General features: G+C 40.7%; 1 protein-coding gene across 1 annotated transcript in view; it reads left to right on the plus strand.

Annotated features, from left to right (window-relative positions):
* LRP1B (LDL receptor related protein 1B) overlaps positions 1 to 27,754 on the plus strand; it is a 1,344,280-nt gene that overhangs the window by 714,329 nt on the left and 602,197 nt on the right. Inside the window, exons 23-25 of the mRNA XM_040441523.1 lie at positions 17,386 to 17,586; positions 22,971 to 23,216; positions 27,453 to 27,650. Coding sequence (XP_040297457.1) covers positions 17,386 to 17,586; positions 22,971 to 23,216; positions 27,453 to 27,650 — 645 coding nt within the window. The remainder of the gene's footprint in view (positions 1 to 17,385; positions 17,587 to 22,970; positions 23,217 to 27,452; positions 27,651 to 27,754) is intronic.

A 27,754-nucleotide genomic window follows, 5' to 3' on the forward strand; every position in this document is an offset into this window, starting at 1 on the left:
CATCTGCAACCAAAGAGGGATCATTTTTGGACATTCTTTTTTATTAAAAAATATTAGACAATGCAGTTTCTTATTAAATAGGCCATATATTTAAACCCTAGGATACCGGAGGTTTTTTCGTTTTTGTGTTTTCATTTTTCTTCCCTATGTTCCTTGAGCCATAACTTTTTTATATTTCCAGTCACATAGCTGTATGGGGGCTTATTTATTGCGGGACAGGTTGTACTTTCTAATTCCACCATTAATTATGGTATAAAATGTAGTGTAAAGCAGTTAAAAAAAATTCCAAATGGGGTGGAATTTTAACAAAAACGCAATTTCTCCACCATTTTACGGGTTTTGTTCCTACGGCGTTTCATTTATGGCAAAACTGACCCATGCCCTTCATTCACTGGGTCAGTACAAATACAAGATACTGCATATGTATGGGTTATTTATGTCTGAATAGTGTAAAAATTAATTTCAACTTCGTTAATTATTTTTTTTTTTTTACATCACCTTATTCTGACCCCCATAACTTTTTTTTATACTTATGTCTACTGAGCTGTTTAGGGGCTCATTTTTTTGTGAAACAATCTTTAATTTTTATTGATAGCATTTTGGAGTGTGCGTGACTTTTTGATCACATTTTATTAAATTTTTTGGGGTAAGAGAAGCAATGAAAAAATAGCAAATTGGCCATTTTGACTCTTTTTTTCCATTACTAGTGTTGATCGAGCACCAAAGCACTCGGGTGCTCTACCGAGCACAATAGAAGTCAATGGGAGAACCCGAGCAATAAACCAGGCACCCCCTGCTCTGAAGAGGGGAGGTTGCTGGGTCCCACTGAGGTGTATGCAGAAGATCTCTGTACAGTGAGGGAATCCCCCAGCGTGAGTCCGGGGCTTAGGAGTCCCTGCTCTGACTCCATATAGAGTGCTTGAGGACACCACAGTGTATTTAAATCTAATTTAGCCTGTAATTCTGAAAAGCTTCTGCCAGGATTTGAACTCACAATGTTCTACATTAGAGGCAAGGACCTTTACCACACAACTATAAAGCTGAATAATAAACTGTGTCAGAAAAACCTCATAGTAGTTTGTCATGTAGTAAGTATTGCTATAGCAGAAGTATCATTTCATATTTCACTGCAGGCTAACATGTAGCTATATAGCGTAGTGGTTAAGGTTCTTGTCATGTAGTAAGTATTCCTATAGCAGAAGTATCATTTCATATTTCACTGCAGGCTAACATGTAACTATATAGCGTAGTGGTTAAGGTTCTTGGCAGCTGTCTGGTGAATAAAGCTTCTACTTGGATTTTTACGCCTTGGCTGTGGAATTTTTTTCTTTATTTGGATATTTTTGGGGATGGATCGTCCTCACAGCCGCTGGCACTCTATACATATAAGCGTAACTGCGGTGCTGCCCAGTCTGTTTTTTGCTATATACACTCACCTAAAGAATTATTAGGAACACCATACTAATACGGTGTTGGACCCCCTTTTGCCTTCATAACTGCCTTAATTCTACATGGCATTGAATCAACAAGGTGCTGATAGCATTCTTTAGAAATGTTGGCCCATATTGATAGGATAGCATCTTGCAGTTGATGGAGATTTGAGGGATGCGCATCCAGGGCACGAAGCTCCCGTTCCACCACATCCCAAAGATGCTCTATTGGGTTGAGATCTGGTGACTGTGGGGTCCATTTTAGTACAGTGAACTCATTGTCATGTTCAAGAAACCAATTTGAAATGATTCGAGCTTTGTGACATGGTGCATTATCCTGCTGGAAGTAGCCATCAGAGGATGGATACATGTTCTCATTCTGTTTACGCCAAATTCGGACTCTACCATTTGAATGTCTCAACAGAAATAGAGACTCATCAGACCAGGCAACATTTTTCCAGTCTTCAACAGTCCAATTTTGGTGAGCTCGTGCAAATTCTTTTTCCTATTTGTAGTGGAGATGAGTGGTACCCGGTCGGGTCTTCTGCTGTTGTGGCTTCACAAATGCTTTGCTGCATACCTCGGTTGTAACGAGTGGTTATTTCAGTCAACGTTGCTCTTCTATCAGCTTGAATCAGTCGGCCCATTCTTCTCTGACCTCTAGCATCCACAAGGCATTTTTGCCCACAGGACTGCCACATACTGGATGTTTTTCCCTTTCCACACCATTCTTTGTAAACCCTAGAAATGGTTGTGCGTGACAATCCCAGTAACTGAGCAGATTGTGAAATACTCAGATCGGCCCGTCTGGCACCAACAACCATGCCACGCTCAAAATTGCTTAAATCACCTTTCTTTCCCATTCTGACATTCAGTTTGGAGTTCAGGAGATTGTCTTGACCAGCACACCCCTAAATGCATTGAAGCAACTGCCATGTGATTGGTTGACTAGATAATTGCATAAATGAGAAATAGAACAGGTGTTCCTAATAATTCTTTAGGTGAGTGTATGTATATATATATATAATCATACTTCTGATATTTATGAATGCATAATATGTGGAAAACTACTACTGATGTTTTTAGCCATAATATATTTATATTCTAAATATATAATATATGTAAATATATTATGGCTAAAACACACACACATATATATATATATATATATATATATATATATATATATATATATATATAAAAATTAAGCCACCGATTTTTATATATTTTTTAACATTTTTATATTTTTTATGATGATTTTGTGGTTCATATATGAGCCTATAAATTATGTTTTTTAAAATTTTTAATTCTATATTTTCAGGGATTTTTAAAAAGGGGTTTGGATTGGAAATTGCTCATTTCTTATCCTGGCCAAAATAAGAATTGTAGCATGAACACTTTCAGCCTTGATGCTCAAAGTGTTCAGCGCAACTACCGATGCCCCAATTGGCCACACGGGACATCGGTAGGAAGCCCGGCAGCGCGAGCTTCTGGGTTTTTGCACATTTAGATGCCGTGATCTTACTTGGTCCAGGCATCTAAAGCATTTAATTACCGCAATTGGCATTATTGCCGGTCACGGTAATTAGCCCTAGGTCTCTGCTATTTGTAGCAGCAGAGATCTGCCGGCCATGGCGCCTGCTGCACATGCGAGCGGGTGCCATGTTTATGCATCGCTCCAGCGCCGTACATGTGTGGCACTGGTAGCGAAGGGGTTAACTAAAACCATATATGTTACTGTCACTCAGACATTACTAATGAGGTCTTGGTGTTAAAGGGTCACTAACCTTTCAAAAAGTTAAGCACTGAGTCTAAGTCAAAGCCCTGAGACCCCCACCAATATGTAGAATGAGGGGAGAGAAGCTTTTAAATTTAATTTGCTTGATCTAGGGTTCCTTAAGGAAAAAATAATAATTTTGGCAATTTAGGAATAATTAGAAGAATGAATATTCATTTAAGGGGTTTCTCTAAATACACTCAGACTGTGTGATGTATGAATGGTTAGTCTAGATGAGGGCTTGCTGTATATCAGTATGCTGAAGTCTTTGGTCTCGTTATAACAAGGAGATATCTCTTTGCTTCCCAACAAGCTCTTGTTTCATTTAGTAAGCTTTTCTGAACTGTGTGCGCTATGTGTAGACTAATTGTGTCTCGAACTTCTCCTTTAAAACTCGTCTGTGTCCCAGATGACTTTCTAGCCAATTCCCCTGACACAATATACAAGCCCAAACTGACGATACAAGCTCACTGAAGCAGCAATTCGAGAGAAATCAATTTCTTGTTTTCTGGTTCTTCAGAACTTTGTGTTAAGTCATACAAGCATCAGTTCTTACCTCTCGTTGTTGGCTTTAATTGTGAAAGCAAGAAGCTGTTTTTTTGAGGATTATAGGATTTATGAAGTGAATATTATTAAAAATATTTTTTTCTGCTTTATTTCAGCAGATATAGCTGCTGTGTGTATGAGTCGAAATTATGAAAACTTCGATTCAGCTGCTTCGCCGAATTTCAGAAAGAAATTTGCTTCATGACAAAATTAATTAATCAAGAAGCACATTTATTTGTAAATAGAAGGCGCTATGGCAGGGAATGACAATTGTGCTGCTTCCCATTATTGAACCCCTCAGATGCTGATCGTGGCATCTGAGATGAAAAATGAAGGCTTTCAAGGATAAAAAAAAATAATAATACTTACCTTATCCATTTTAGTGTGAAGAGGCTGACACGGCCATCTTGATTGAAGATCCCACACAAAATCTCTTGCTGTGCGTGATGACATTATCAAGCTGGCCGGCGTGGTGAAATCATACGTCATCACGCACAAGATTTTGCACGAGATCTCAAATCAAGATGGCTGCTGAAGCTTCTTCACGCTCAAATGGAGGTGAGCAGGGTTTTTTTTACACTATTTCAGGGAAAATTAATTTATTACCATGAAGTGTGAGAAAATTCAGAGACCCCCTGATCACTGAGACCCCACAGATCTCTAGAACAAGGGGAGAAGCAGCTCATATCACACTCTTTTCCCTTGTTGCACTAGATGGGCTCAATGGAAGTCTATGGACCAATTTCAATTCCATCCTCTGCAGTGAGGAGAGAGAGAGAGAGACTGATATGCAGACACTTCTCTCCCCTTGTTTTAGACATCTGTGGGGTCTCAGTGATCAGACCCCCACAGAGCTAAACCTCTAATGTCTCAATGACACAGGATGCTCTCTTAAAATGTAAGCACACCTGACGAACAGTCCACTGTCCCACAAGGTGGACCTAAAAATAAATTTTGCTTGACTTTTAGTTTTTTTTTTTCAAGGTGACATGTAGGTATAGCTTAAAGTTGTCTCCCAATATATGTCTAAGGACTCATGATTAACTATTGTTAGACTTTCTACTAATTTACAAGATATAATTATGGTGCATGTTCATTATCAGTACTGGTCTAACTACATTACATTAGCTTAGATCAATGTCAGTATTGAAAGGCGAATAGAGATGAGCTAATTTATTATCAACAGGATATGCCATAAAAGTCCAATAGATGTATGTTCCATCTTGAGAACATGACCCCATTTGTGGTTGCAGTGTCACATAGCAGCTCATTCATGGCTCTCTCCATTCGCTTTTATTAGAGTTTCAAGAACAACCAAGCAAAGTTGCTTTGCTATCCTTGTAAGTCCCATAGAAGTGACTGTTGAGAGCTGCACATGCATGGTCACCCCTTCATACACTACAGCCAGAGCAAATGTGGCATCATTCTCAAGATAGATACTGTATGGGCTCCTGACATGAGACCCACATCTATGAGAATGTTGATATGCCATGAAAGTCCTAGATAGGAACACCCCTTTAAAGTTTAACTCTATGACATAGAACCCCGCATATTGTCGCTATTAGTACTGATAAAAAGTCCAATGCTATTGATAAGGAAAAAAAAGTGAAAGGAAACTTCCTTTCATGGTGAAAGCCATTTCGAAGTTTACTTAGAAATTAGGTTGCAGTATAAACAGTTTAAGAAAGAACCTGGCCACTTGAGATCCTTGCAGAATGGCAGCGAGCAGAGGTCTGATTATAAAACCTCAGTCATTGGTTTCCATCAGTTAATTTGATTTGCTGGAAAAGGAAGAGGTCTAGAAGGCCATCCCAATACATTGATGTCATGTTGACCAAGTTTCTAGGCAACATAATCCTTTAACGACTCCCTGATGGCACTTGGCCAGAAATCCAGTTTAATATAAGACAATAATTGTGGTTTTATAATCAGACCTCTGCTTGCTGCCATTCTACAGGGTTCTTACATGGCTACATTCTTTTTACTTATTTCTTGAATATTTTCTTACCATAATTATTTCCTTAGCTCTTTTTACTATAACCTCACTTCTCTCTATATGTAACATAAGCATTAGACATAATCTATAAAGATTATTATTAGTAATGATCGAGCATGCTCGGCCAAACACATGTTCAGCTCGAGCATCTTGATGCTTGGCACATGGCGGTAATCGGCCGAATAGCGCATCTGCTCGAGGGCAATGCTCGAGTCTCCACCGTGCACGTTTCTTGGCTGCTACGCAGCCCAAAAACGTGTGGATAAGTACTGCCCTCACTGTAATGCCGTAGCCATGTTGGCTTATGGCATTACAGTGATTGGCTGGCCAGGACGCGTCATCGGGTGCTATATAGCACCCGATGATGCATGTCCGGCTCATTCTTAGTCAGGGACAGCTGTGCTGAGGAAGGGACAGACAGTGTAGGGAGTGATTTAAGAATATTATTAACACCAAAACTTTTCAGAGACCCAAAAGTCATTTTAAGGACTATTGTGTGTGGCAGCAGCAAACTATATTTTTAGCGCAACCTGCACTAAATAGCTAAAACTTTACAGACCCAAAAGTCCTTCTAAGGACTATTGTGTGTGGCAGCAATATTTATTTTTAGCGCATCCTGTGCTAAATAGCATACAATAGTTAGGCCGCTGCTGACAGCGACATTAGCCGCGCCACATCTTCTGTGTAAAGTGTGTGCATCCAAAAAATATCTGTGACATCCAGTGTACTTTTTCCGTAGACGGTGTCCGCTGCGGACAGTGACATTAGCTGTGCCACATCTCCAGTGTAAAGTGTGCGCATCCAAAAAATATCTGTGACATCCAGTGTCCTTTTTCCATAGACTGTGTCCGCTGCGGACAGTGACATTAGCTGTGCCACATCTCCAGTGTAAAGTGTGCGCATCCAAAAAACATCTGTGACATCCAGTGTACTTTTTTTCATAGACTGTGTTTTCTGCGGACAGTGACATTAGCTGCGCCACATCTCCTGTGTAAAGTGTGCGCATCCCAAAAATATCTGTGACATAGAGTGTACTTTTGCAATAGTCGGTGTGAAATTACCAGGGCCACATATGCAGTGTAACGTGTGCGCTTCAAAAAAAATTCTGTGACATACAGTGTACTTTTTTGCGTAGACGCTGCAGACAGTGACATTACCGGTAGTACCTCTCCTGTATAACGTTTCCTCATCCCAAATAACTGTGACATTTCCTGTAATTTTTTTATTAGCCGCTAGTGACAGCATTTACATTATCTGCGGGATATCTCCTGTGTGACATTTCCACATCCCAAATACCTTTTTGAATTTGTTTGCACATACACTTCCAAATCCTATGCTACTGTACATGTGACAGACTTTCAATCATATATAACATTTAATATGAAGAAGGCGAGCAGTAAGGGATGGGGCAGTGGCCGTGATTCTGATGGTGCACGCAGAGTCCGTGGCCCTGGGCGCGGTGAAACTGTGCCTGCTGCCAGAGCACAAGAAAAACAATCATCCACGGAACCTAGCTTAATGTCCCAGTTTGCAGTGCGTCCTCAATGATCCCTCAGTGCCATACAACTACTGGCTGTCCAAGCTGGACACGTGGCATGAACTGGCGCTCTACGCCTTGGAGGTGCTGGCCTGCCCTGCCGCCAGCGTTTTGTCTAAGCGGGTATTTAGTGCTGCTAGTGGCATTATAACAGATAAGCGCATCCGCCTGTCAAGTGAAAATGCTGACAGGTTGACTCATATAAAAATGAACAAGGCCTGGATTGACCATGACTTCTCGAGTCCACCAGAGGAAAGCTGATAAACATAAAGGCACTTTAAATGTGTTGTTTATAATTAGAGATGGCCTTGCAGTTTGCCCGGCGGTCGTTTCACGTCGAACTTTGCGTGTTCGCGATTCGCAGAAGATGCAAACATATGGAGATATTCGCGCCCGCCATATTCTTTTACATTGTGAAGAACTTTGATCCATGACACATCCATCAGGTGGCACAGGACAGCCAATTGAGACGTTTCAGCACATGGACATACCCCCTACCTTATAAATAAACTTGATGTGGCCGCCATTTTACATTCAGTGTTTTGCCAGTGTAGGGAGAGGTTGCTGTGTGGAGCAGGGACAGACTGTTAGGGACACCAAACGCTAGCTAATAGGGCCACAAAAGTCCTTTTAAGGACTGGTATAGGTGTGCTATCGATAGGTGTGATACACAGAGGGGTGCGATATACTTATAATATACTTTTATAATGAGTCAAAAACACATAGATCTATATAGTGATCACCAGGAAGTCAGGGGCTAGGGGCTAGGGGCTTACTAGGGCCATTTTTATATAGGGTAAGGTTCCGGACGGGGTCGCTCTTATCAGGGCGGTTGATCTGTGGTTAGGCTATCAGGGCCAGAATAGCACCCCCCTGCAGGGCAATATCAGGGACAGTTCTTTGCCCACCCTGTCCTTCAATACCACATCATCCTCTAGCCCAGGGATAGATGGTTTTTGCTTTCCCTCCGGGGTTCATGGATGTGCACTGGAACCCCCCGGATTGTGGTAGGACATATGGTTTCTGATTTAGTGCCGCCGAGCACTTGTTATTGCCTATCACATCTATGCTTTTTACTTAACTTTAATAATTTTATTTATTTTCATTTTGAGGGATATCTTTTCCATTCTTACGTCCGCAAAATGGGTCCGCATCTGTTCCGCAATTTTGCAGAACGGGTGCAGACCCATTTATTTTCAATGGGGCCGAAATGTGCTGTCCGCATCCGCATTTGCACTTCCGCATCTGTGCTTCCGTTTCCGCAAAAAAACAGAACATGTCCTATTCTTGTCCACAATTGCAGACAAGATTAGGCATTTTCTATTATGGTGCCGGCGATGTGCGGTCCGCAAATTGCGGAAAGCACATTGCCGGTGTCCGTGTTTTGCGGATCCGCAAAACACTTACGGACGTGTGAATGGACCCTCATAGTAACATTATTAAAGGTTACGTTTTATTTTATGTATATTCTAATGGATTGCTTTCCTTGTACAATGTTATAATATACTTTCTATGTTAGACAGTATATTATAGTGCATTTGTATTGTGCGGCAGTTGTGTGCGGTTCTGCTGCGATACTGCAAGTATATAGAGGGACAAGCGTTATTGGAACAAATAATTTCTACTGGTGTGATATACCAGTCGTCCCCCAAAAAACTGATTGAAGGTGTTATATACCAATATACGTTCTTTATAGTGCATTTGCGCATGTGAGTAAGCGAAAATTATATTGCCGATATTTCGCATTGAAAAAATTTATGAATGGAGATCGCAAATTCGAATAATACATCTGGTATGTCACTGTCCATGTTGTGGAACTATTTGCGCACTTCTAGTAATTATTTCTTGGCTGCAAATATGAGCTGAAGGTTTTTCAGGTTCGCCTGCTATTGGGACCCATTTTTCAGGTTCGCAGTGGGACCCACCGCGAACTTGCGGTTCGCGAACATTTGATCGTGTTCGAGCGATCGCGTTCGCGAACCATCCCGGCAGATGTTCGTCCATCACTGTTTATAATGTACTGAATACACTGTATTCCCATGCACCCCTTCCACCACAAACAAGAGTATATGGTTGAATCTTCCTTTTCTCATCCTCCTTCTCCCCTTCCATCATATCAACATGCTTATTCGTCGCATATAATAGCCTCGCATATGTGTCCTTCGCATATAATGTTTTACAGGGTCAGCTGAGCTGCAGGCCCTCATATAATTTTTTGGAAGGTCAGCTCATCAGCAGGCCCTTACCTACAATGTTTTACAGGGTCAGCTCACCAGCAGGCCCTCGCATATAATTTTTTAGAGGGTCAGCTCACCAGTTCCGTATCGCCTCTATTTTGTTAAATTGGGGTTTGATGAGTCCACGCCCAATGACATACCCTAGTTATTTAGTCTCCTCCAACCCTATCACACATTTTTTGGGTTAGCGGTTAGTCCAGCCTTCCGAAGGGAGTCCACTACGGCCTGCACCTTGGGCAGGTGACTCTCCCAGTCGGTACTGTTCTGGTTCTGATCAATGGTCAGGTAGGTTGATACACTGCTCCAAATTAGATAGATAGATAACGTGCATGCACGGCGAGAGAAATAACACTGACACTCTAGATAAGGTCAAAGCATAACTCTAATTTATTAGGTGGGGGCTTCACATTATATACCCTCCATATTAGTGGGAGGAGTTTGCTAACATGATTGGCCTTTTAGCAAGAAGGAATGTAAACAGGAAATAAGTTTAAGGGATATGTATGAAGGACTTAGAGGAATTCCTGACAGTTTCAAGTTTTTGCTGCAAATAGTTTCAATCATAGAATGCATACTGGGGGTTGTCTCTCAAACAGACACCATTTTGTAAGTGACAAGCAAGTGTCCATTATATTCCATAACAGTACTATGAATGTCAATATCATCCAGGTAAGCCAAGGCGTACCAACAATGGTGACAAAACACAATGTCCATTAATCATTGAAACGTGGCGGGGGCGCCATGAAGGTCAAAGGTTAACACCTTATACTGATACAGCCCCTCAGGGGTGATGAAGGAAGTTTTTTATTCGGCAGCCTCCGTTAAGGGCACTTGCTAGTACCCTTTGGTGAGATCCAAGACAGAGAAATACCTTGCCTGTCCTAACCGCTCCATTAGCTCATCCACCCGGGGCATGGGATACGCATCAAATTTAGAAATCTCATTTAATTTCCAAAAATCATACAGAACCATAATGTCCGGTCTGGCTTGGGTATTAGAACTATTTGGGCTGGCCCACTCACTTTTACTCCTCGATGACATCCAGCCTCAGCATTAGCTGCACTTCCTCCGAAACGGCTTTTCGCCGAGCCTCGGGCACCCGATACGGCTTTAACCGGACTTTTGCCTGGGGCTCGGTGACAATATCATGCTGGATTATGGAAGTGCGTCCAGGGAGTCCCGAGAACACATCCGTGTTCCGACTAACGAACTCCCTGGCTTCCTGAGCCTGTTTAGAGGAGAGGCTGTCAGCATATCTTATTGTGGCAACCGCTTCCCTTGAAGCAGATAGAGGGGCCAAAACCTCTTCCCCTAGATAAACCGACTGTGGTCTGTCCTCAGCGCAGGTCTCCCTATTATTCCAAGGTTTTAGTAGATTAACATGGTAGACCTGCTCTGGTTTTCGCCGCCCTGGCTGGTGTACCTTGTAATTTACATCTCCAATTTTCTCTATTACCGCGTAGGGCCCCTGCCGCCTAGCCAAGAGCTTACTGTCCGCTGTCCACTGTCGGTACCAGAACCAACTTCTCTTCCTCCGGTACCAGAACCAAGACCCAATCACCCGGGTTAAAGCTCCGGACTCGAGCCTGCCGGTTATAGATTCGACTCTGAGCTTGCTGAGCCACCTCCATATGTTCCCGAATCAGAGGCAACACTGTCTCTATCCGTTCTTGCATTTGGGTGACGTATTCATTAACACTTTTATACGGAGTGGGTTGTTTTTCCCATGCCTTCTTGGCTATTTCCAACAGCCCGTTAGGATGTCTGTCATATAGCTGCTCGAAGGGCAAGAACCCAGTAGAGGCCTGGGGCAGCTCTCACTCTGCGAACATGAGATAGGGCAGGAGGAGGTTCCAGTCCCTTCCACCCTTGGACATTACTCTTTTTAACATATTTTTAAAGGTTTGGTTAAACCTTTCTGCCAGCCAGTCCGTTTGCGGATAGTAGATGGGCATCTGTAACTGTTTTATGTGCAGCAACTTGCACAATTCCCTCATGACCTTGGACATGAATGGGGTCCCTTGGTCCGTCAAAACCTCTTTGGGTAGTCCTATGCGGGAAAACATCTCCATTAACTCTTTAGCTATGAGTTTGGCCGATGTATTCCGCAGTGGCACCGCCTCCGGGTACCGGGTAGAGTAGTCTAGGATGAGGAGAATGTGTTGATGCCCTCTAGCGGACTTTGGTATGGGTCCTATGAGATCCATAGCGATTCTTTCAAACGGGAACTTGATGATCGGGAGAGGTACTAAGGGACTACAGAAATGGGGCTGGGGGCTAGTTATCTGACAGGTCGGGCAAGACTTACAAAATCTTCCACCTCTCTAAACACACTGGGCCAGTAAAACCACTGTAGTATACGGGCCTGTGTTTTCTGCAATCCTAGATGACCCCTGAGAACATGTTGGTGCGCTAGATCTAGTACCAGTTTGTGATAAGCCTTGAGCACTACCAACTGTTCCACATTCTCCCCCGTAGTTGGTTGACTCGATACAGTAAATCACAGAGAACCACAAAATTAGGAAATATCGACTCAGCCCCCAGTTGTTGTGGTTATCCATCGATCATTAACACATTCTCCCAGGCTCGAGATAATGTCGGGTCCCTGTGTTGTGCTGTACCGAAATTATCACCGGAGACATTCAAGTCTGCCAATTCAGGGCCCGGCAGCTAGTCCTCCACCTCCCCAACCATCACATTCAACGGGGTTGCTCCCCATTCATCCACCAAAGTGGCAGTCACCCCTACCGCTGGCCCTTCGGCCTCAGGTTCCCAGGGTTTTGGCCTCCCACTTGAGCAAGGCCAATCCCCTGGGGTTATACCTGACTCTTGGGGGCCGGTAAGTCTCATAGCTGGCCACAGTTCTGGGAAGCCCGGGAAGTCTCTTCCTATCATTAGTTCATAGTGTAGATTTGTGGCGATGGCCGCTTCATGAATCCTCCTGCCAGCAACCATGGTTAAAATCTTCAAAGTGGTGGGGTAGTCTTTTAAGTCACCATGTATGCACATTACCTCGACTTTCCGGCCAGTAAAAGCAGGTCGAACCAGGGTAGCCCTTACCAGGGTCACCAGACTCCCCAAGTCCAGCAGAGCCACTGCTGGAGTGTCTCCCACTTCCACCTGGCACAGGTAATTATTATCTAGAGACTCCATGGTACCTGTTGCACACAGCTTCCTGGCATATAGAGACCGACAGTATCCATAGTTAGTGTCCATGGGCTCAACCCTATGGGGAAAGTCGGCCATTACATGACCAGGCTCATAAAAACCGCCAACAGATCACCGAAGCCAGGTTCACAGTGGGTACCTCCCAGGCGGGCTTTTTTGGCTCCAGCCTCTGGGTCTGGGGTGGGGATTGTCTGAGTTTAACTGCCCCCTTCCGAAAAAGCTACCCTTTAGTTTTCTGGTAGCCTCATATCGTTCAACCAGGTCCACCATCTCAAGGGAATTAACAAGAGATGCCTGGCCAATCCAGTGCTGAAGAGGGTATGGCAACGCCCTCCAGAAAGTATCAGCTAAAATACGGTCCAGCAAAGCAGTGGAACTCAGTACGTCCGGTTGTAGCCATTTTTGCAAGAGCTGGAATAAAGCATAACACTGGGGTCTCACGGGCTCAGCTGGGTTAAACTCCCACTGGTTCACCCTCTAGGCCCTGACCAACACATTCACCCCCAGCCTCGACAGGATCTCACCCTTGACTTTCTGGTAGTCGGCCGCTTGCTCGTCTGGTAAGTCGAAATATACCTGCTGGGACTCGGATGCCAGTGACGACCTCAGCCCACTAATCTCGAGGTAGATTCTCCCTCACTGCCACTTTCTCAAATACCGCCAGGTAGGTTTTGACGTCATCCACGGGTGCGATCTTGGGGATCGCTGTAAGAACCTCTTTCCGGGCATCGTGAACGCTCGGGGATGCTCCTGCCATCTGTAGAGCCATCACGTGTTGCAGCAGCAGCTGGTTTGTTTCTTGCTGCTGCTTATTAGCCTCCCGCTTTTGCAGGTTAGCCTCTAAGAGGGCCTTCATTAAAGCTTCCATTTTGCCAAGTAACACGGGTTGAAATTTAGCTGGTTTAATCCAGGACATACATCCGTGCCCAGAGAAAAAATAAATACATAATATTTCGGCTTTTACGCAAGCCTCACTGCAATTGCCCGCATCCTCAACCAACTGTGGGGGTTTGCTCTGGTAGACAGGATAAGCAGACACAGTATAGAGGCACCAACCAGTTATTAAATCAAACAGTTCAGTGTTTATTCCCACTCTTGGCAAGTTCATAAACAAAAAGTCACATTCAACACAAAAAGTCACCTTTTGGTTTTGGTGTTAGTTTACACCCAGCTGGCAGTTCTGCCTCAAAGAGTCTATGAACAGACTTTAGGCGGCCTGTTTCCCCTCACACTGGTCTTAGACCTCCAAGCCCAGCACAAGCCTCAGATCCCAATACAGAGATCCTTTCTGCTGAACCCAGCTATCTTTTGAAGGCAGCTAGGTGTTGTCAAAACCCGGACCAGCACATGAGTTAAGTCCGGTGTTTGACCCCCACCTGGCCACTAATCAGTTCAGCAGCACACATTGGGAGGAAAATACCTGCCTCCCCATACAATTACCTTTACTGTGTCACACTAAGCAAATAAATAAAAATACAAATAAAGTAAAATGAAGTTTCCAAAGTAGAACAATTACATATTAACTCTTCTTTCTACAACATTTCTATTTTACTTTGCATATCTTACCAGCGAAGTCAAGGGAAAGAAAATCATATTTCAATTTTCTTCCTTAGTTGCTGGGAAGTAAAATGTATTTAATTAAGCTGATTTACTTCGCTGAATTGCTTTGTGGGATAAAATACCATCTTTTTTACATAATAAAACAATTTGTAATTCTAATGTGATACTTCTAGGACAAGACAATTGAGTTTTTTTTATTTTTTTCCGGAAGATGTGCAATGATTGATATTAGAGATGAAACATATGTCAACAAGAATCAAGTCTTGTCAATTGCTAGGCCGACAAGATAGGAAAAAAATGTAGTGAAAATAAAAGGGATATAAAAAATAAATAAATAAAAGACTCAGTAGTCACGATCATAACAATTTTTTTTATTACATACTAAGGCTGATTTACTAATGAAAATTCTGGTGCTTACACCTTTTGCCACATTTACAAAGTGTCTTTAACTAAAGTGATGTTTTCAATCCTTCTGGGAAAGTGGGCAAGGCTTAGCAGGACGGGGATATGGCTTATCAGAAATAGATGTGGTCTAAAGATGCAACATTGTGAACCAAAATGTTTGTAGAATACCAAAAAATTCTAGACTAGAAAATTTAAAGGTGCAGCAGATTTATCATCCAGTATTAGCCTCTGTGATAAATCTGGTGCATTTTTAGATTGACTAGTGGAAGTTTACACTGTTTAAATCTTAGATGAGATTCATAAATGTACTCCATTGCTCATTGATTATATGCTCTCTTTGTGGTGGTTTTCAAAAAGATATATATTTTTTACAGTAAACCAGTTATGTATGATATTTTATCTACATGATTAAAAAACATTTTATACCTAATTGTTCAATCTATAGATGAGGGAATCGATTCTAGCAAAATCAGATTTGTTATGAATTTCACATAAATTGCCTTCCAGATGAATACAAAGTTTTGGAGATTTGATTCAGATGAATCACAGAAAAACGCCACCCAGAGCTATTTTACAGTAAAATTTGGCACGGAAAAGTACAAGAATGAAGAAGATAGAGAATAACATGCCCTAAGAGGAAGAGGGCTTGGCCTGTTTGGCTCAGAGGCTGACAGATAGCCTGATTAGCCAATCAGGGTAAGAATTCTGACAAGTCCTTCTGCTGAGAATACAATTACACACCATTCTGTTCTCAGCTTGTGTTCTGATAGCATGTGGTGTGGCTGTGTCTGTCAAAACCTAACCCCTGCTATTCAATACATTGTATTACTGCAAGATAGTGGACAGTAAAAAAACTTTTGATGGGCAGATGAGCAGCAGATTGTTGGTAAGGAATGCTTTCTTCCCGACTATCTTCATGCTCTTCTGCACATCTAAATCCATAGTTGGCTGCTTATTAAGTGGAGCATTTACATGCAGCAATCACATCCACAGTGCGAGGGCGGGGCATTACTATAGCTGCATTCTTTCTAGGCCGCAGATCGCTGTTTAGACAGCATGATCTGCTATCCAGAATCAATAATTTAGGTGCCTGCATGAATGACAGTTTCACCCCATGACAAGCAGATTGTCGGGATTGAGTGTTTTCAGGAATGTTCATTCTTGATGATCTGTCTGATTATCTGGACATGTAAATCCACCTTTACAGTAAAACTGCACATGAATTTTATTGTAATAAAGACATTAGTGTACCTATATCAGTGAACACATTGTATTACTGCAAAATACTGTGTTATAGCAAAAGCGGTTTACTGCAAAAACTGCATTATTATAGCCGTGTTAGTAAACACATTTTACTCGAAAAACATTACTATATCCATGCTAGTAATAAAACTGAATTACTTTACCGGTGTTGTTGAATGCTTTTTACTGCAAAAACTGCATTAGTAAAACTGTGTTAGTAAACTGTGGTATAACTGCAATATATCTTTTTGTTACAGCAAAAGCATTTTACTACAAAAACTGCATCACTGTACCCATGTTAGTGAATGCACTTTAGTCCAAAAAATTGAATTAGTATACCTCTGTTAATGAACATGTATTACTTCAAGGTAGCAAAAGCATTTTACCACAAAATGGTAAACAGAACAGTAGAAAAAAAAAAAACTCATGCCTCGTCATTCGAGAGTCAGAATGTGGGTAGTAGTGCAAACAGCAGTAACATCACCAGCCATTCAGCCAGTAGTAGTATTATTACACACTTTTCCCTGATTTTTGGTAGGCAGCACATTATTACTAAGGACAAACAGGATACGTTTGTAGATTGGATGGTTGACTCCTCTTCTTAGTCACAGCAGGAAGATTTAGAGGTCATCTCTGCCTTGAAGCAAGGTGTCACAACATTCCTCCTTCTCCTTCTCCTTGCAGCCACTAAACATCCTTTTAGTTGCATCATCTTTGTCTTCCCTGCCCCCTCCTAGTAGGGAGCCTTCATTTTTCCTAAGAAGAGGAAATAAAACTCTATGTACTACTCAAGATGGTTTCTGTCCCTGTTGATGAGTTGTGTGAAAAGCATCAGCTTCAGCACTTGGACTTCTATGTGGACGAGGTTCAAGCGCAGGCAGAGGACCCCATGCATAGCTGTGGTGGTGATAGTAGTATTAGAGGCACTTGTAGCTATGGTGGTGGGGGCAAGGGCATTTGTAGTGACAGGGGCACATACAGAACAGGGAATTGGAAGGGTGGCAAGGATCCCACAATGGCATATCACAGTCTTATAAAAGTGGCGGGGAGGGCGAGGACTATGATTATGATTGTCTGTTGGACAGGACCTAGGAGGCGGATTGGGGTTCTGAGGAGGAGACATCAGAAGAGGTAGGCCACAGTTTCAATAAATGGTGGAGGCAGCATATGGGTAAAATTTCCAAAAGAACTGGCAGAGACATATCTGCATCTATTGTGGTTAGGAAGTGGTGATGCTGCTTATATTTTTATTATTCGTTTTGAATATTTGAACTTAAAAAACATCATACAGTAAAAGTATCCACAGCTACAATTTTTTTTATCAAAAGAAAATCACCAAAGCAAAGCACTAAACTATACTTAAGACTGGGATGCAAAGCACAAGCTTTCATAAAATAGCTAGCCTTGATTTTTGTAGGCAATAGTTTTGAGAGATGCAAATATTCTGAAATGTCCTACTGATATTTCTGTTATTTCTGTTTCCCAAGGGAGATGCATTAGCAATGCGTGGGTGTGTGATGGCGATATTGATTGTGACGACCACTCTGATGAGGATGATTGCGAAGGTTATATGTGTGGACCACCCAAATACCCCTGTGCTAACGATACCTCCATCTGCCTGCAGCCTGAGAAGTTGTGCAATGGGAGAAGAGATTGTCCCGATGGATCTGATGAAGGCGAAATTTGTGGTATTTTTTCAGTTTGAATTCAATTATTCTGCACTATATTATTGTGTGATGTAATTCATGAAGAGAATAATATGTTTGCATACAACTAATATGTTTTCTGAGAAAAGATACCTAATTTACTAGTATCCGCTATGGCAGAAGTTCTCAAGGGGATACCTAATGGGCATATGAAGCTAAAGATATATGATCTTAAAACACATTTAGGTCATATTTAGAAATGAGTGAAACAATTCCAGAATAATTTAATTCAACCTCGATTTTCCAAAAATCAGGTCAAAACTACATTAGAATTTTTGATTATTTGGATAAAAGATGAAGGAGAACCACATGACCTTGGGTGGTGTATGTGTATATACATATTGGCAGACATTACCCACCAAAAAGCTAACATTTTTAGGACCATTTTTTTTAAAACATAAAAATCCAACAGTGCAGTTTTCTTTAAAGGGACTATTACCATTAGAAGCCATACATTTACTCATAGCCATATATGTTCACTGTCACTTTAAGATTACTAATGCTGGCTTAGTAATTAAGAGCTTAAAATGAATGGCATACAGTCCAAAGAGACCCCAGAATGTTATCCACAACTTTTCAGGTTAATTGGAACACTTTCAATTTGGCTCAAATTTATGTGGAACGTAATTAAATCACCTGAGTGATTTGACTAAATCAAATTTCAAGAAGTTTGCTCATCATTAGTCATATTCAAACCCCCATCCCCATATATAGTATTTTGATGACAAAGAGCTCCAGATTCATCTGGTGAGGAAACTATTGATATCTAGAGAGATGTATAGTCAAGAGACTCCCTTTTTATTGAGCCCACAAATTGAACCTATCTGATTTTTATGGTACTGTATGTCCTGTGGATATGCCAAACTCTCCAGAAGAATCTGAAGCTTGTTTCAGCTTTCAATCTCTCATTCACACCATATAGTTTCTAGAAAACTGTGGAGCCACAATGTACCTCTGTAGCCTCCAATGTAAAGCATAGTTGCCTACTGCACTATGGTGGTATTCCTATTTAGAAGGTTTAATTCTACAGGAAACCAGCTCAATAATACATTTCTACTTGGAGGTACCATATGGTGACATAGGGATGGACTCCATACAGTTTCCAAATAGATGTCTCTTTTGTATTTTTGAGGCCTAACTCTACTCCCAAAAAAGTCAAAATAATTAAAATATAATCACTTGTAGGTAACATCAGCCAATTCCTTAGATTTAGAAGGGCAGTTGTCATAACATTGACTAGTGATGAGCGACATAGGCTATATTCGTTTTCGCAATATTTTGTGAGTTTTCCGCATAATATTCGCAATAAATTTACAAACTCTAGAATTTGTGATCTCGTCATTATTTTAGCGATTGCGCAAATTGCCACTAATGATGCACATATTTTTTTGCGCAATACATGCAACTTCACATTTTATCAGTTCTGAGTAGATATTACTGATTGGTGCACTAAGTATTGTTGGCACTGTGTCTGTAGCATGTATGTATGGACAGCAGAGAAACAGTAATTCCTATCACACTACCTAACACCCTGCAGTGGAACCTATCAGCTACACTATATCACTATCTAACCTACACTGACTATCTCCCACTAACTATCTGTATTATATATATATATATATATATATATATATATATATATATAAGCTAACTAACTATCTACTGTAATTTGATAAGGAATATGATCCAGATGAAAGCACAGAGCACAGCAATGTCACTGCTCTCTCTCTCAGAAATGCAGAAAATGGCTGCTGGGGAGTTTCTTATATAGTAAAGGGTAGGCAACTTTCCTATTGGTTGCTAGGGATGTTTCTAAGCTCTGACAAATATATTGCAGCTTTCTCATTGGCCCACAAGCGAGAAGGGAGGTTACTGATGAACAAAAAAAATCTAGAATATTCACGATTACGAATATATAGCACTATATTCTACATCTTCGTGGATTCTCAAAATGCCGATATTCGCCCAAAAAAATTGTGATTAGAATACTCTTGATGACTAGTGATGATGTTGATCTCCACTGGAGCTAGATGCTGCTACTTTACACAACATTCATAACAAACTAGCATGGAGTACATCAACAAAAACTGTATAGGAATTTTAATATTAAGTCTCTAAGCGCATGTGATACCCTCTTATTTGAGTTTACAGTGAATGTCGTACAAATTATGAAAGAGAAGTCTTTACAAAGTCTTCATAAAAGGTATTGAAGTTAAAGCATCCGTGATCATGAAATATTTTTGAAGAAAACACTTAAAAGGTTCTTCAAAACCCACAAGGTGTCTTTGAAGAAGTCCTAAATACTTTTGAAATGTTTATCTTTGGAACATATGTCAAGGGGCAGACTAAGATCCAAAGCTATTGCAGGAATGCATAGCTTCAAACTATTGCTAGGATATAGGATTGAGCTACCCACAGTTTAGCCTTTTTGTGTAGATAAAGCTCCACTGTTGTGGGGCTTTATGTGGTTATAATAAAATATAATAACATTAATAATTAACATGAACATTATTTAAAATTTATGTGCATTTTTATGTGACTATGCATATAGTAGTAGCATTGGCACTAGTGCATGCAGAAGGCTAACATTGACTGTTTGTGTAGCTCTTTGTTCAACTTTGCTGTGTATATTGGGACAGAGTCAGCAGAATTATCTCATTATTTTTAGAAAATTGGGTATTCCAGGGGTTCAGGGGTTCTCCATTGATTAAATATTACATTTCTCTATTAGATAAGGCAAGACATAATTGCTTCTTTGGAATAATGTAAAAACGTGCTTCTGGACGGGTGAAAAGAATACTTTTCTAATGCCTTCATTCTTATTGACTAGCCTAAATAATGACAGGGCAGGTCTTCAATGGTGTTGGTCACTGAGGCATGCTAAGGTTCTTACACAGGAACACAAAAGCAAAAAGCAAGTACTTGTGGTTGTTTTATGAGCTCCCAAGTCACAATAGGCCACTGGTCATTAATAAATTATTTGTTAATGGGCACAAAACTGCAGAAAAGAGATGCCTCCAATAATCTAAATAGAAGGCAAAGTTTTGTACTTCTGCTTTTTTCGATAGCAATTTATCCGGCTGTCTGGCAGGCTGTTTCAGCAAAGAAGGCCGGAAATTGACCAGACAAAAAATGTTGCATGCAGGAGTTTTAGTCAGCCCGAATCCTGGCATATTTGCTGGGGAGCGCTAGATCCCATTATATTCAATGGGGTCCAGTTGGCAGATGGCACTATCCAGCAATGCCGGATCTGTATAGCGGCGGCAGGCTGTTCTCTTTTGGAACAGCCTGCTGGAGAGCTGTGCCCAGATGTGAAACTAGCCTTAGTATCCCAGTGTTAGAGTTTGCAGAACAGCTTTATGCTCCCTCCTTCTCCACCCATCAACTCTTAACAACATTTTAGAAATTGCAAGTTATTTAGCTCTTAAGTGTGTGATTTTGTTCTGAGTAAATCTCAAAAACTTCAGTTGGAAATTACCAATCACCTACACTAACCTGTATGCTCTTTAATACAAGCCTTTTCTAACTTTGCATTCATTCTGCCTGTCACAAGCAATAAAGACTGTCATGAAAAGCTAACCTTTTCACATAAAACTTTCCTGATTTTCTTGAAAGTTACTTGATGCTTCTTCACTCAGTCTTTCTTTCTTAACACGTCAAGGTCCTAGTTTTGAATTCAAATAAGTGACATGTTAAAAAGGCTTTTTATTTCACCGATACTGTCAATTTTTTCCTGTCAGATCACTAAAGAACATTCAAGTTAGAATAATGAGAAATCGATAATAGTTTTAATAGCATTTAGTCCTCATAGACATGACAGTTGGTGAGACTTGTGAAGGTTTAGTATCATACTATGGTTTCATGGAAGATGGAGCATGCCTTATACATGGAGCATTATAATAAGATTTTTTTTCAATATAAAAACAAATGTACCTTGAGTTGAGATGGCCGATGAAGATCTTGGAGCCAGATCAAAACACATTAGTCTTAAAATTATTTTCTGAGACCTAGATATTGATGACCTATCCTCAGGATAGGTCATCATTTACAGACTGGTGGGGGTCAAACACCCAGGATCCTTACGAATTAATATTTTCAGGTACAGTATCTGCCTGTGCCAGAAACTATACAGTGGATGGAAGGCTGGTGCTGATGGGAGCTGATCTGTAGCATCCTGGCATGGCCTCTACTTAGTGAACAAAACCTTGTGCTTCTGGATTTGTCCACTGTGTATAGTTTCCAGCACTAGTGGCTACACGAAACAGCTAATCAGTGGGGGTGCCAGGTGTCAGACCGCAACCGATCTGATATTAATGGCCTAATCTAAGGATCGGTCTTCAGTATCTAACTACTCTACCCCTTTAATTCAGTAGAGTTCACTACATATCGCACGTCTGTTTGCCCGCTTTTTGAAACATACAATAGGCATATTCAGAGTTACTTCACTTTGGTATTTTCTGAAGTTCTTCTTCATGGACATGGAATTTTGTTAATGACGAAGCAGATAAATATTTTTATCAATTATTATTTTAGTTGGTCTTTTGAGAATACCATGATAGTCAATGAATACCGACAAGTGGTTTTATGATCCAATGAAGCCTAATCTTTAACTAATGACCAGACTGGAGCTCTATTATACTATGGACTTTTCATGAGGGGATCTAACTCATTTCTTTAATGTGATTCTGAGTTGAAGAGAAAAAAGGTGACCATACTAAACTTTCACAAAAGCAAGACTGCCAAGAAATTTGTTTGATTGTGAAAACAATCAAACATCTATTTATTTTGTCAGATGCGATAGTGGGCCAAGACATCAGAATGGCCTGGTTCACAAAATTTTTAGCAATGTCAAAGTGTCAGGCATACAGAAGTATGGTGAAAAAAAATCCTCAGTGGTTGATGCCTTTTAATGGCTAACTGAAAAGATGACACAATTGCAAGCTTTCGAGACTACTCAGATCTCTTCCTCAGGTATCTTTTAAGACTGTAAGAGATATAGGGGGTAATTTATTAAGACCTTCATAGCAAACTGATTGCAAATCACTCATAACTTCTAGCAGGAATAATAAAGTAATGCACAGTATAGAGTAATAGGAATAGATGAAGCAGGTCCTTCTTAACTCTATGTTTACGCAAAGAATCTTTGAAATTCTGACCTATATAAAGATATATTAATAAAAGGACAGGTACATATAAAAAATAAATAAACAAAATGATGTCCACATGTTGGAATTCACTTTAAAACTTATGGTTAGGAGAATACACAACTTTATTTGTTGTTTGCTTACCTTTAGACACCATGTCTTGTTTTTGTATATATTTATATATATATTGAATATATTTTATCTATTTTATATTTCTTTCAGATGAATGTTATTTGAACAATGGTGGCTGCAGTCACCAGTGCAGTGTTGCTCCGGGAAGAGGAATTGTTTGCTCGTGCCCACAGGGGATGTATCTGAGTATGGATAACAAGACCTGCAACATTGTGGATTATTGCACAAAGCATCTAAGATGTAGTCAAGTGTGTGAGCAACACAAAAATATGGTCAAATGTTCATGCTACGATGGCTGGACATTGAATCCTGATGGAGAAACATGTAGCAATGTTGGTAAGTAGCATACAGGTTGCAACCCTTCGGCTCAAGCATGTCCCATTTATATTTACATTAACGTTTTGGCAATGGCTACATAGTGTTGACCCTTTTACAGACATCTTTGAAATATACTTTGTCGAGTCTGTACAGAAAAAAAATCAAGAAAATATACAATGTATTTTTTTTCAAGACTATTTGGGATATCAGTGAGACCTCTATACAGTAAATGGAACTTGTAGGCAATGGATAAATGTAATTATAAGCAACTATGGTTGTGCAGACATCAGCCCAGATTTAAGAATGTGTCTGTGCCTAAAATCTGTTTAAAAATTTTAGAAAATGTGCACAATTTGGAGCAACTTGGGTTTCAACACTTTTTCTGACCTGCTTGAAAGGGGGTTTAGTGGGAGGAATGGAATGGTGCTTCGCAAAAAAAGAGGGAAGAGGCCTAAGATATGCCATTTTGACTCCCTGAGAGAGATTACTTTTCTAGGCATTTAAAGCACTTTCAATTCAAGTAGAATGGATTTGTGCCCAAACTGAATCTCATGGTCGATTCGAACAAATCTCCAGAGTTAGATAAAAATGTCTTTCACTTCTCTATATCGATCATGCAGCCTGAGCCCCTATGATAAATATGGTGCAGCTAAATTCACCTTATTTATAGGATTAGTAAATAATAGAATAATAATAAAATGTATTTATATAGCGCCACCATATTCCGCAGCGCTTTACAAATATGAGGTTTCATGTACGAAACAAAACTAACTGGCTAATATGCAACTGAAACACTAGGAGTCAGGGCCCTGCTCGCAAGAGCTTACAATCTATGAGGAATTAGGGGTGACACATAAGGTAGTTGATTGAGATAAGTAGGATTTGAGCCATTATTGAACTGACAGGACTGGTGCCGGCCGATCTGCTTCAGGTTTGGGACTACTAGAGGATCGAGTTCAGGCCAGAGGAGTTGGTGTGGGAGAGGTTTAGTCGGGGAATAGTCAGTTTAGGTAGCTTGATAAGCCTGCCTGAAAAGATGTGCTTTTATGGCATGTTTGAAGGTGGAGAAGCTGTGAACTGACCTAGTATTCCGGGGCAGCGTATTCCAGAGAGTAGGCGCAGCTCGGGAAAAGTCTTGAAGACGGGAGTGAGAGGTAAGAATTATGGAGGTTATTAATCTTAGGTCGCTAACAGAACGGAGAGCACGAGTAGGGTGATTTATGGAGATGAGGGAGGAGATCTGGACCTTTGTGCTTTTAGTATGCCAGTATGTCATCAGTGTTAAGAAAATATTAAAATATTTCCCCTATTTCCCGCTCAGTCTCCAAAATGCATTTCATCTTTATTCCCTAACATGTAAAATCAATTCTATCACCATTATATCACCAAGATGGCTATGCACAATAGTTGTTCATCAGGCAGGTCGATCTGACCCCTGATTCATCTGCCTTCTCAGCTTGCCCAATCATGTGCGAGTCCTGAAAGAGATTAATTTCCCCAAAGGATCAGACAGCTGGAATCCAACAGCTCAATCTCTACCTCCCCTGCCATCTGCCATCAGGAGAGAGTAGGAAAGCCCCTATACATATTAAATGGTTGTCTGGTCCTGTCAAAATTGGTAGGTTTTATGAATATGCATCGGATGTAAATGGCTTGTCTTCTTTCAAAGGAAAAATTCTTGAGACAAACCACATGGCTAAAGGAGTGTTGGAATCATATAAAGTAATGGCTATGTACAGGGAACTGCAGCCGGATCCATTAAATGGAATGGGGCAATGCTGCACAGCTATATGCATGGCAGGGGAAACTTAACAGGGGGCATGCACTGAGTACTATTCATTCTCAGGATTGTGGTGTCCCAGCTTTTAGACCTTCTTCGGTCATAAAGTTATGCCATATTATAGCAATACCCCTTTAATTTAAATGCAGCACAACACAGTGTATGTTAAACCTAAAGCTAGGATAGGAAACTTTTCATAGGTGCAGCACTATCACAGTTAAAATCTAATATCTTTACATTGCGAGTTTGTTGGTATATGATAGCCTACATGATTGCAGCATCCATAGTACTCATACTTCTGCCTGGCTAGACTAAGGAAAGCAATATAATAATAGCAAAGACTAAGGAAAGGCCAGATTCCAAAGAATTCTGAACATTGACCCAAGGGTGTATGTACCATGGAGTCATCTTGCAGCTGCTAAAGAGCAGTGATGGCTAGTTCGCAGTGTTCGCCGACGAACACATGCGATCTGCCATCTTCAATCCCAAGTCCCGCGATGCAGAGGTAAGTCCTTACCTGTGCCGCGAGCCGCTCTGAAACACATGCGGTCACCGGGAGCAGGCAGTTCAGAGAACAGCCCGATGAAGGCTGTTCTCAGAACTGAATGCTCCCGGTGACCGCATGTGTTTCAGAGCGGCTCGCGGCGCAGGCACAGGTAAGGACTTAACTCTGCATCGCCGGACTTGGGAGTGAAGATGGCAGATCGCATGTGTTTGTCGGCGCACACTGCGAACTGGCCATCACTGCTAAAGAGCCTTTGAGATAGAAGGTCTATCCTAGGTTGGCTTGATCTCTTCTCTATTAGATTGAGAACCTGCACACAGTTTCCTTCTCAGTAGCCCCTGAAATGTTAGCAATGAAGGGAGAGAGGAATTGTGTCAATGATAGCACATTGTGGTTGAAAGATGCAAACAAGACCTATAATGACATGGTGGAAAGTATGTGGTGGCATGAGTCAACATTAAAAGGGGGCATAATCAGAGCCCTTTCTTCTTCTCTATGTACCACTGAAAATACCATTAATACATTATTTGGAGATGATCATGGTTGTGTGCAATGATTTTACAAATGTGTTTATTTTCATCAATAGAAAATTTTCTGAATTTGCATGTCAGACCCATTGGTCACTAAAAACCTATATAGAAAAGAATAGCTATTTGCTATGACTTTATCATAAACATGTAGGCATACCAATGGGGAGAGTGGGGATAAGCTGCTGCCAAACACTGTTCTGGAAGCAGCCTGTCCCCAAGAAAACAAAGGAGGTTCAGAAGAGATGTGCCATGTGGCCTCTGAGGTTTGAGATTGGTTTCATTAGTCTCATGATCAAGAATGGGACATTAACACTTCTTAGCCATGGCATTGAAATCGAGGGAGTCTCATAATGACTTTTTTGTATTCATTTATTTTTTTTACACATGCTTCTGTCTGTCATTCATGATTGTGCTATGCCAGAAGACCCATTTAAGTCTTTAACCTTTGTACACAATAATAGTTTATGTTTAAAGACAATAAATACCTGTGTGGCAAGATCCTTCTGCTTGTGTCATGTCAAGTGAAATAGATCCACCCATTATAATCAACTAGAGTGCAGAAAGGGCAGTCAAGCCAGTGTTTCTTCCAACCAGCTTCTGAGTCATCTTACCACTTCACAACATTGACAACAAATTGCATTAAAGTTATTATTCAGAGATTGTATATTTTTCAAGGATTCAAAAGGCTATGCTCCAAAAGTGGACAGCTTCAGTCCCCGAGGAGCAAAGAATCGAAAGAGCACATTTTCTAGCTAGAGATGAGTAAATCAAAGGGTGAGTTTCCAATTAACGAGTTATAGTTCCTCCATAGGAGACAATGAAATCTGAAGTAAACATCTTTATTTCACTATTGTCCTATATGGGAAAATGCGATTATGAAATAGTGAAATCAGTCCATTACAATACTCCAGTGGTGCAATTAGTTTTTTGTTTCCACCTCTCTCTAGTTTTTTATTCTTCTTTAAAAAAATATATAAAAAAAGAAGGGAGTAGAAGACTCCATCCACTTTGTGGTAGCCAAGTAGTGTGAAAGGATCAGGTACATTTTATAACACTTCTGTAATTGTATGTGGAAGAGTGACCATTGGACATTTGTGGGCTTTAGAATGCAGGTGTGGCTGGTGCCTCTACACCCCTTATGGCTGTTTACCCCCAAATACTGGGTACCAGAGCAGAAGCCAATGAGCCACTCTGTCTCGATCAAGGTATTGAAGGAAAACCTAGCCACCAACTCAACCCATACATTATTCATTGCATTAAAATTGAAATATTTCACTAATGTATCCCAGAAACGATGTATTCCCGTTATATAGTTTGCTGTGACCCACATCTGTAATCGTTATATGCAACCAGCCTTCAAATTACCATTTCCATCTTCATAGTCATTATATCCAGTCATAATTATCTAATTACTAATAATGTGCTTAATTTCATTTCAGATACATTTGAAGCTTTCATCATTTTTTCCATCCGTCATGAGATAAGACGGATTGACCTTCATAAAAGGGATTACAGCCTATTAGTGCCTGGTTTAAGGAACACTATTGCATTGGACTTTCATTTTAATCAGAGTTTGCTTTACTGGACCGATGTTGTGGAGGATAAAATATACAGAGGTCGATTGTCAGAGACATCAGGTAAGTGTGAATGGGGGATGTTATAATTCTATAGTATCAAAACGAATGGAAGATCATTAATGTCCATTGATGTCTTTACTGCTATTTATTGACTTAAGTGATGA

Source organism: Bufo bufo, chromosome 7, assembly GCF_905171765.1.
Source record: "Bufo bufo chromosome 7, aBufBuf1.1, whole genome shotgun sequence".
In the NCBI taxonomy this organism is placed as follows: domain Eukaryota; kingdom Metazoa; phylum Chordata; class Amphibia; order Anura; family Bufonidae; genus Bufo; species Bufo bufo.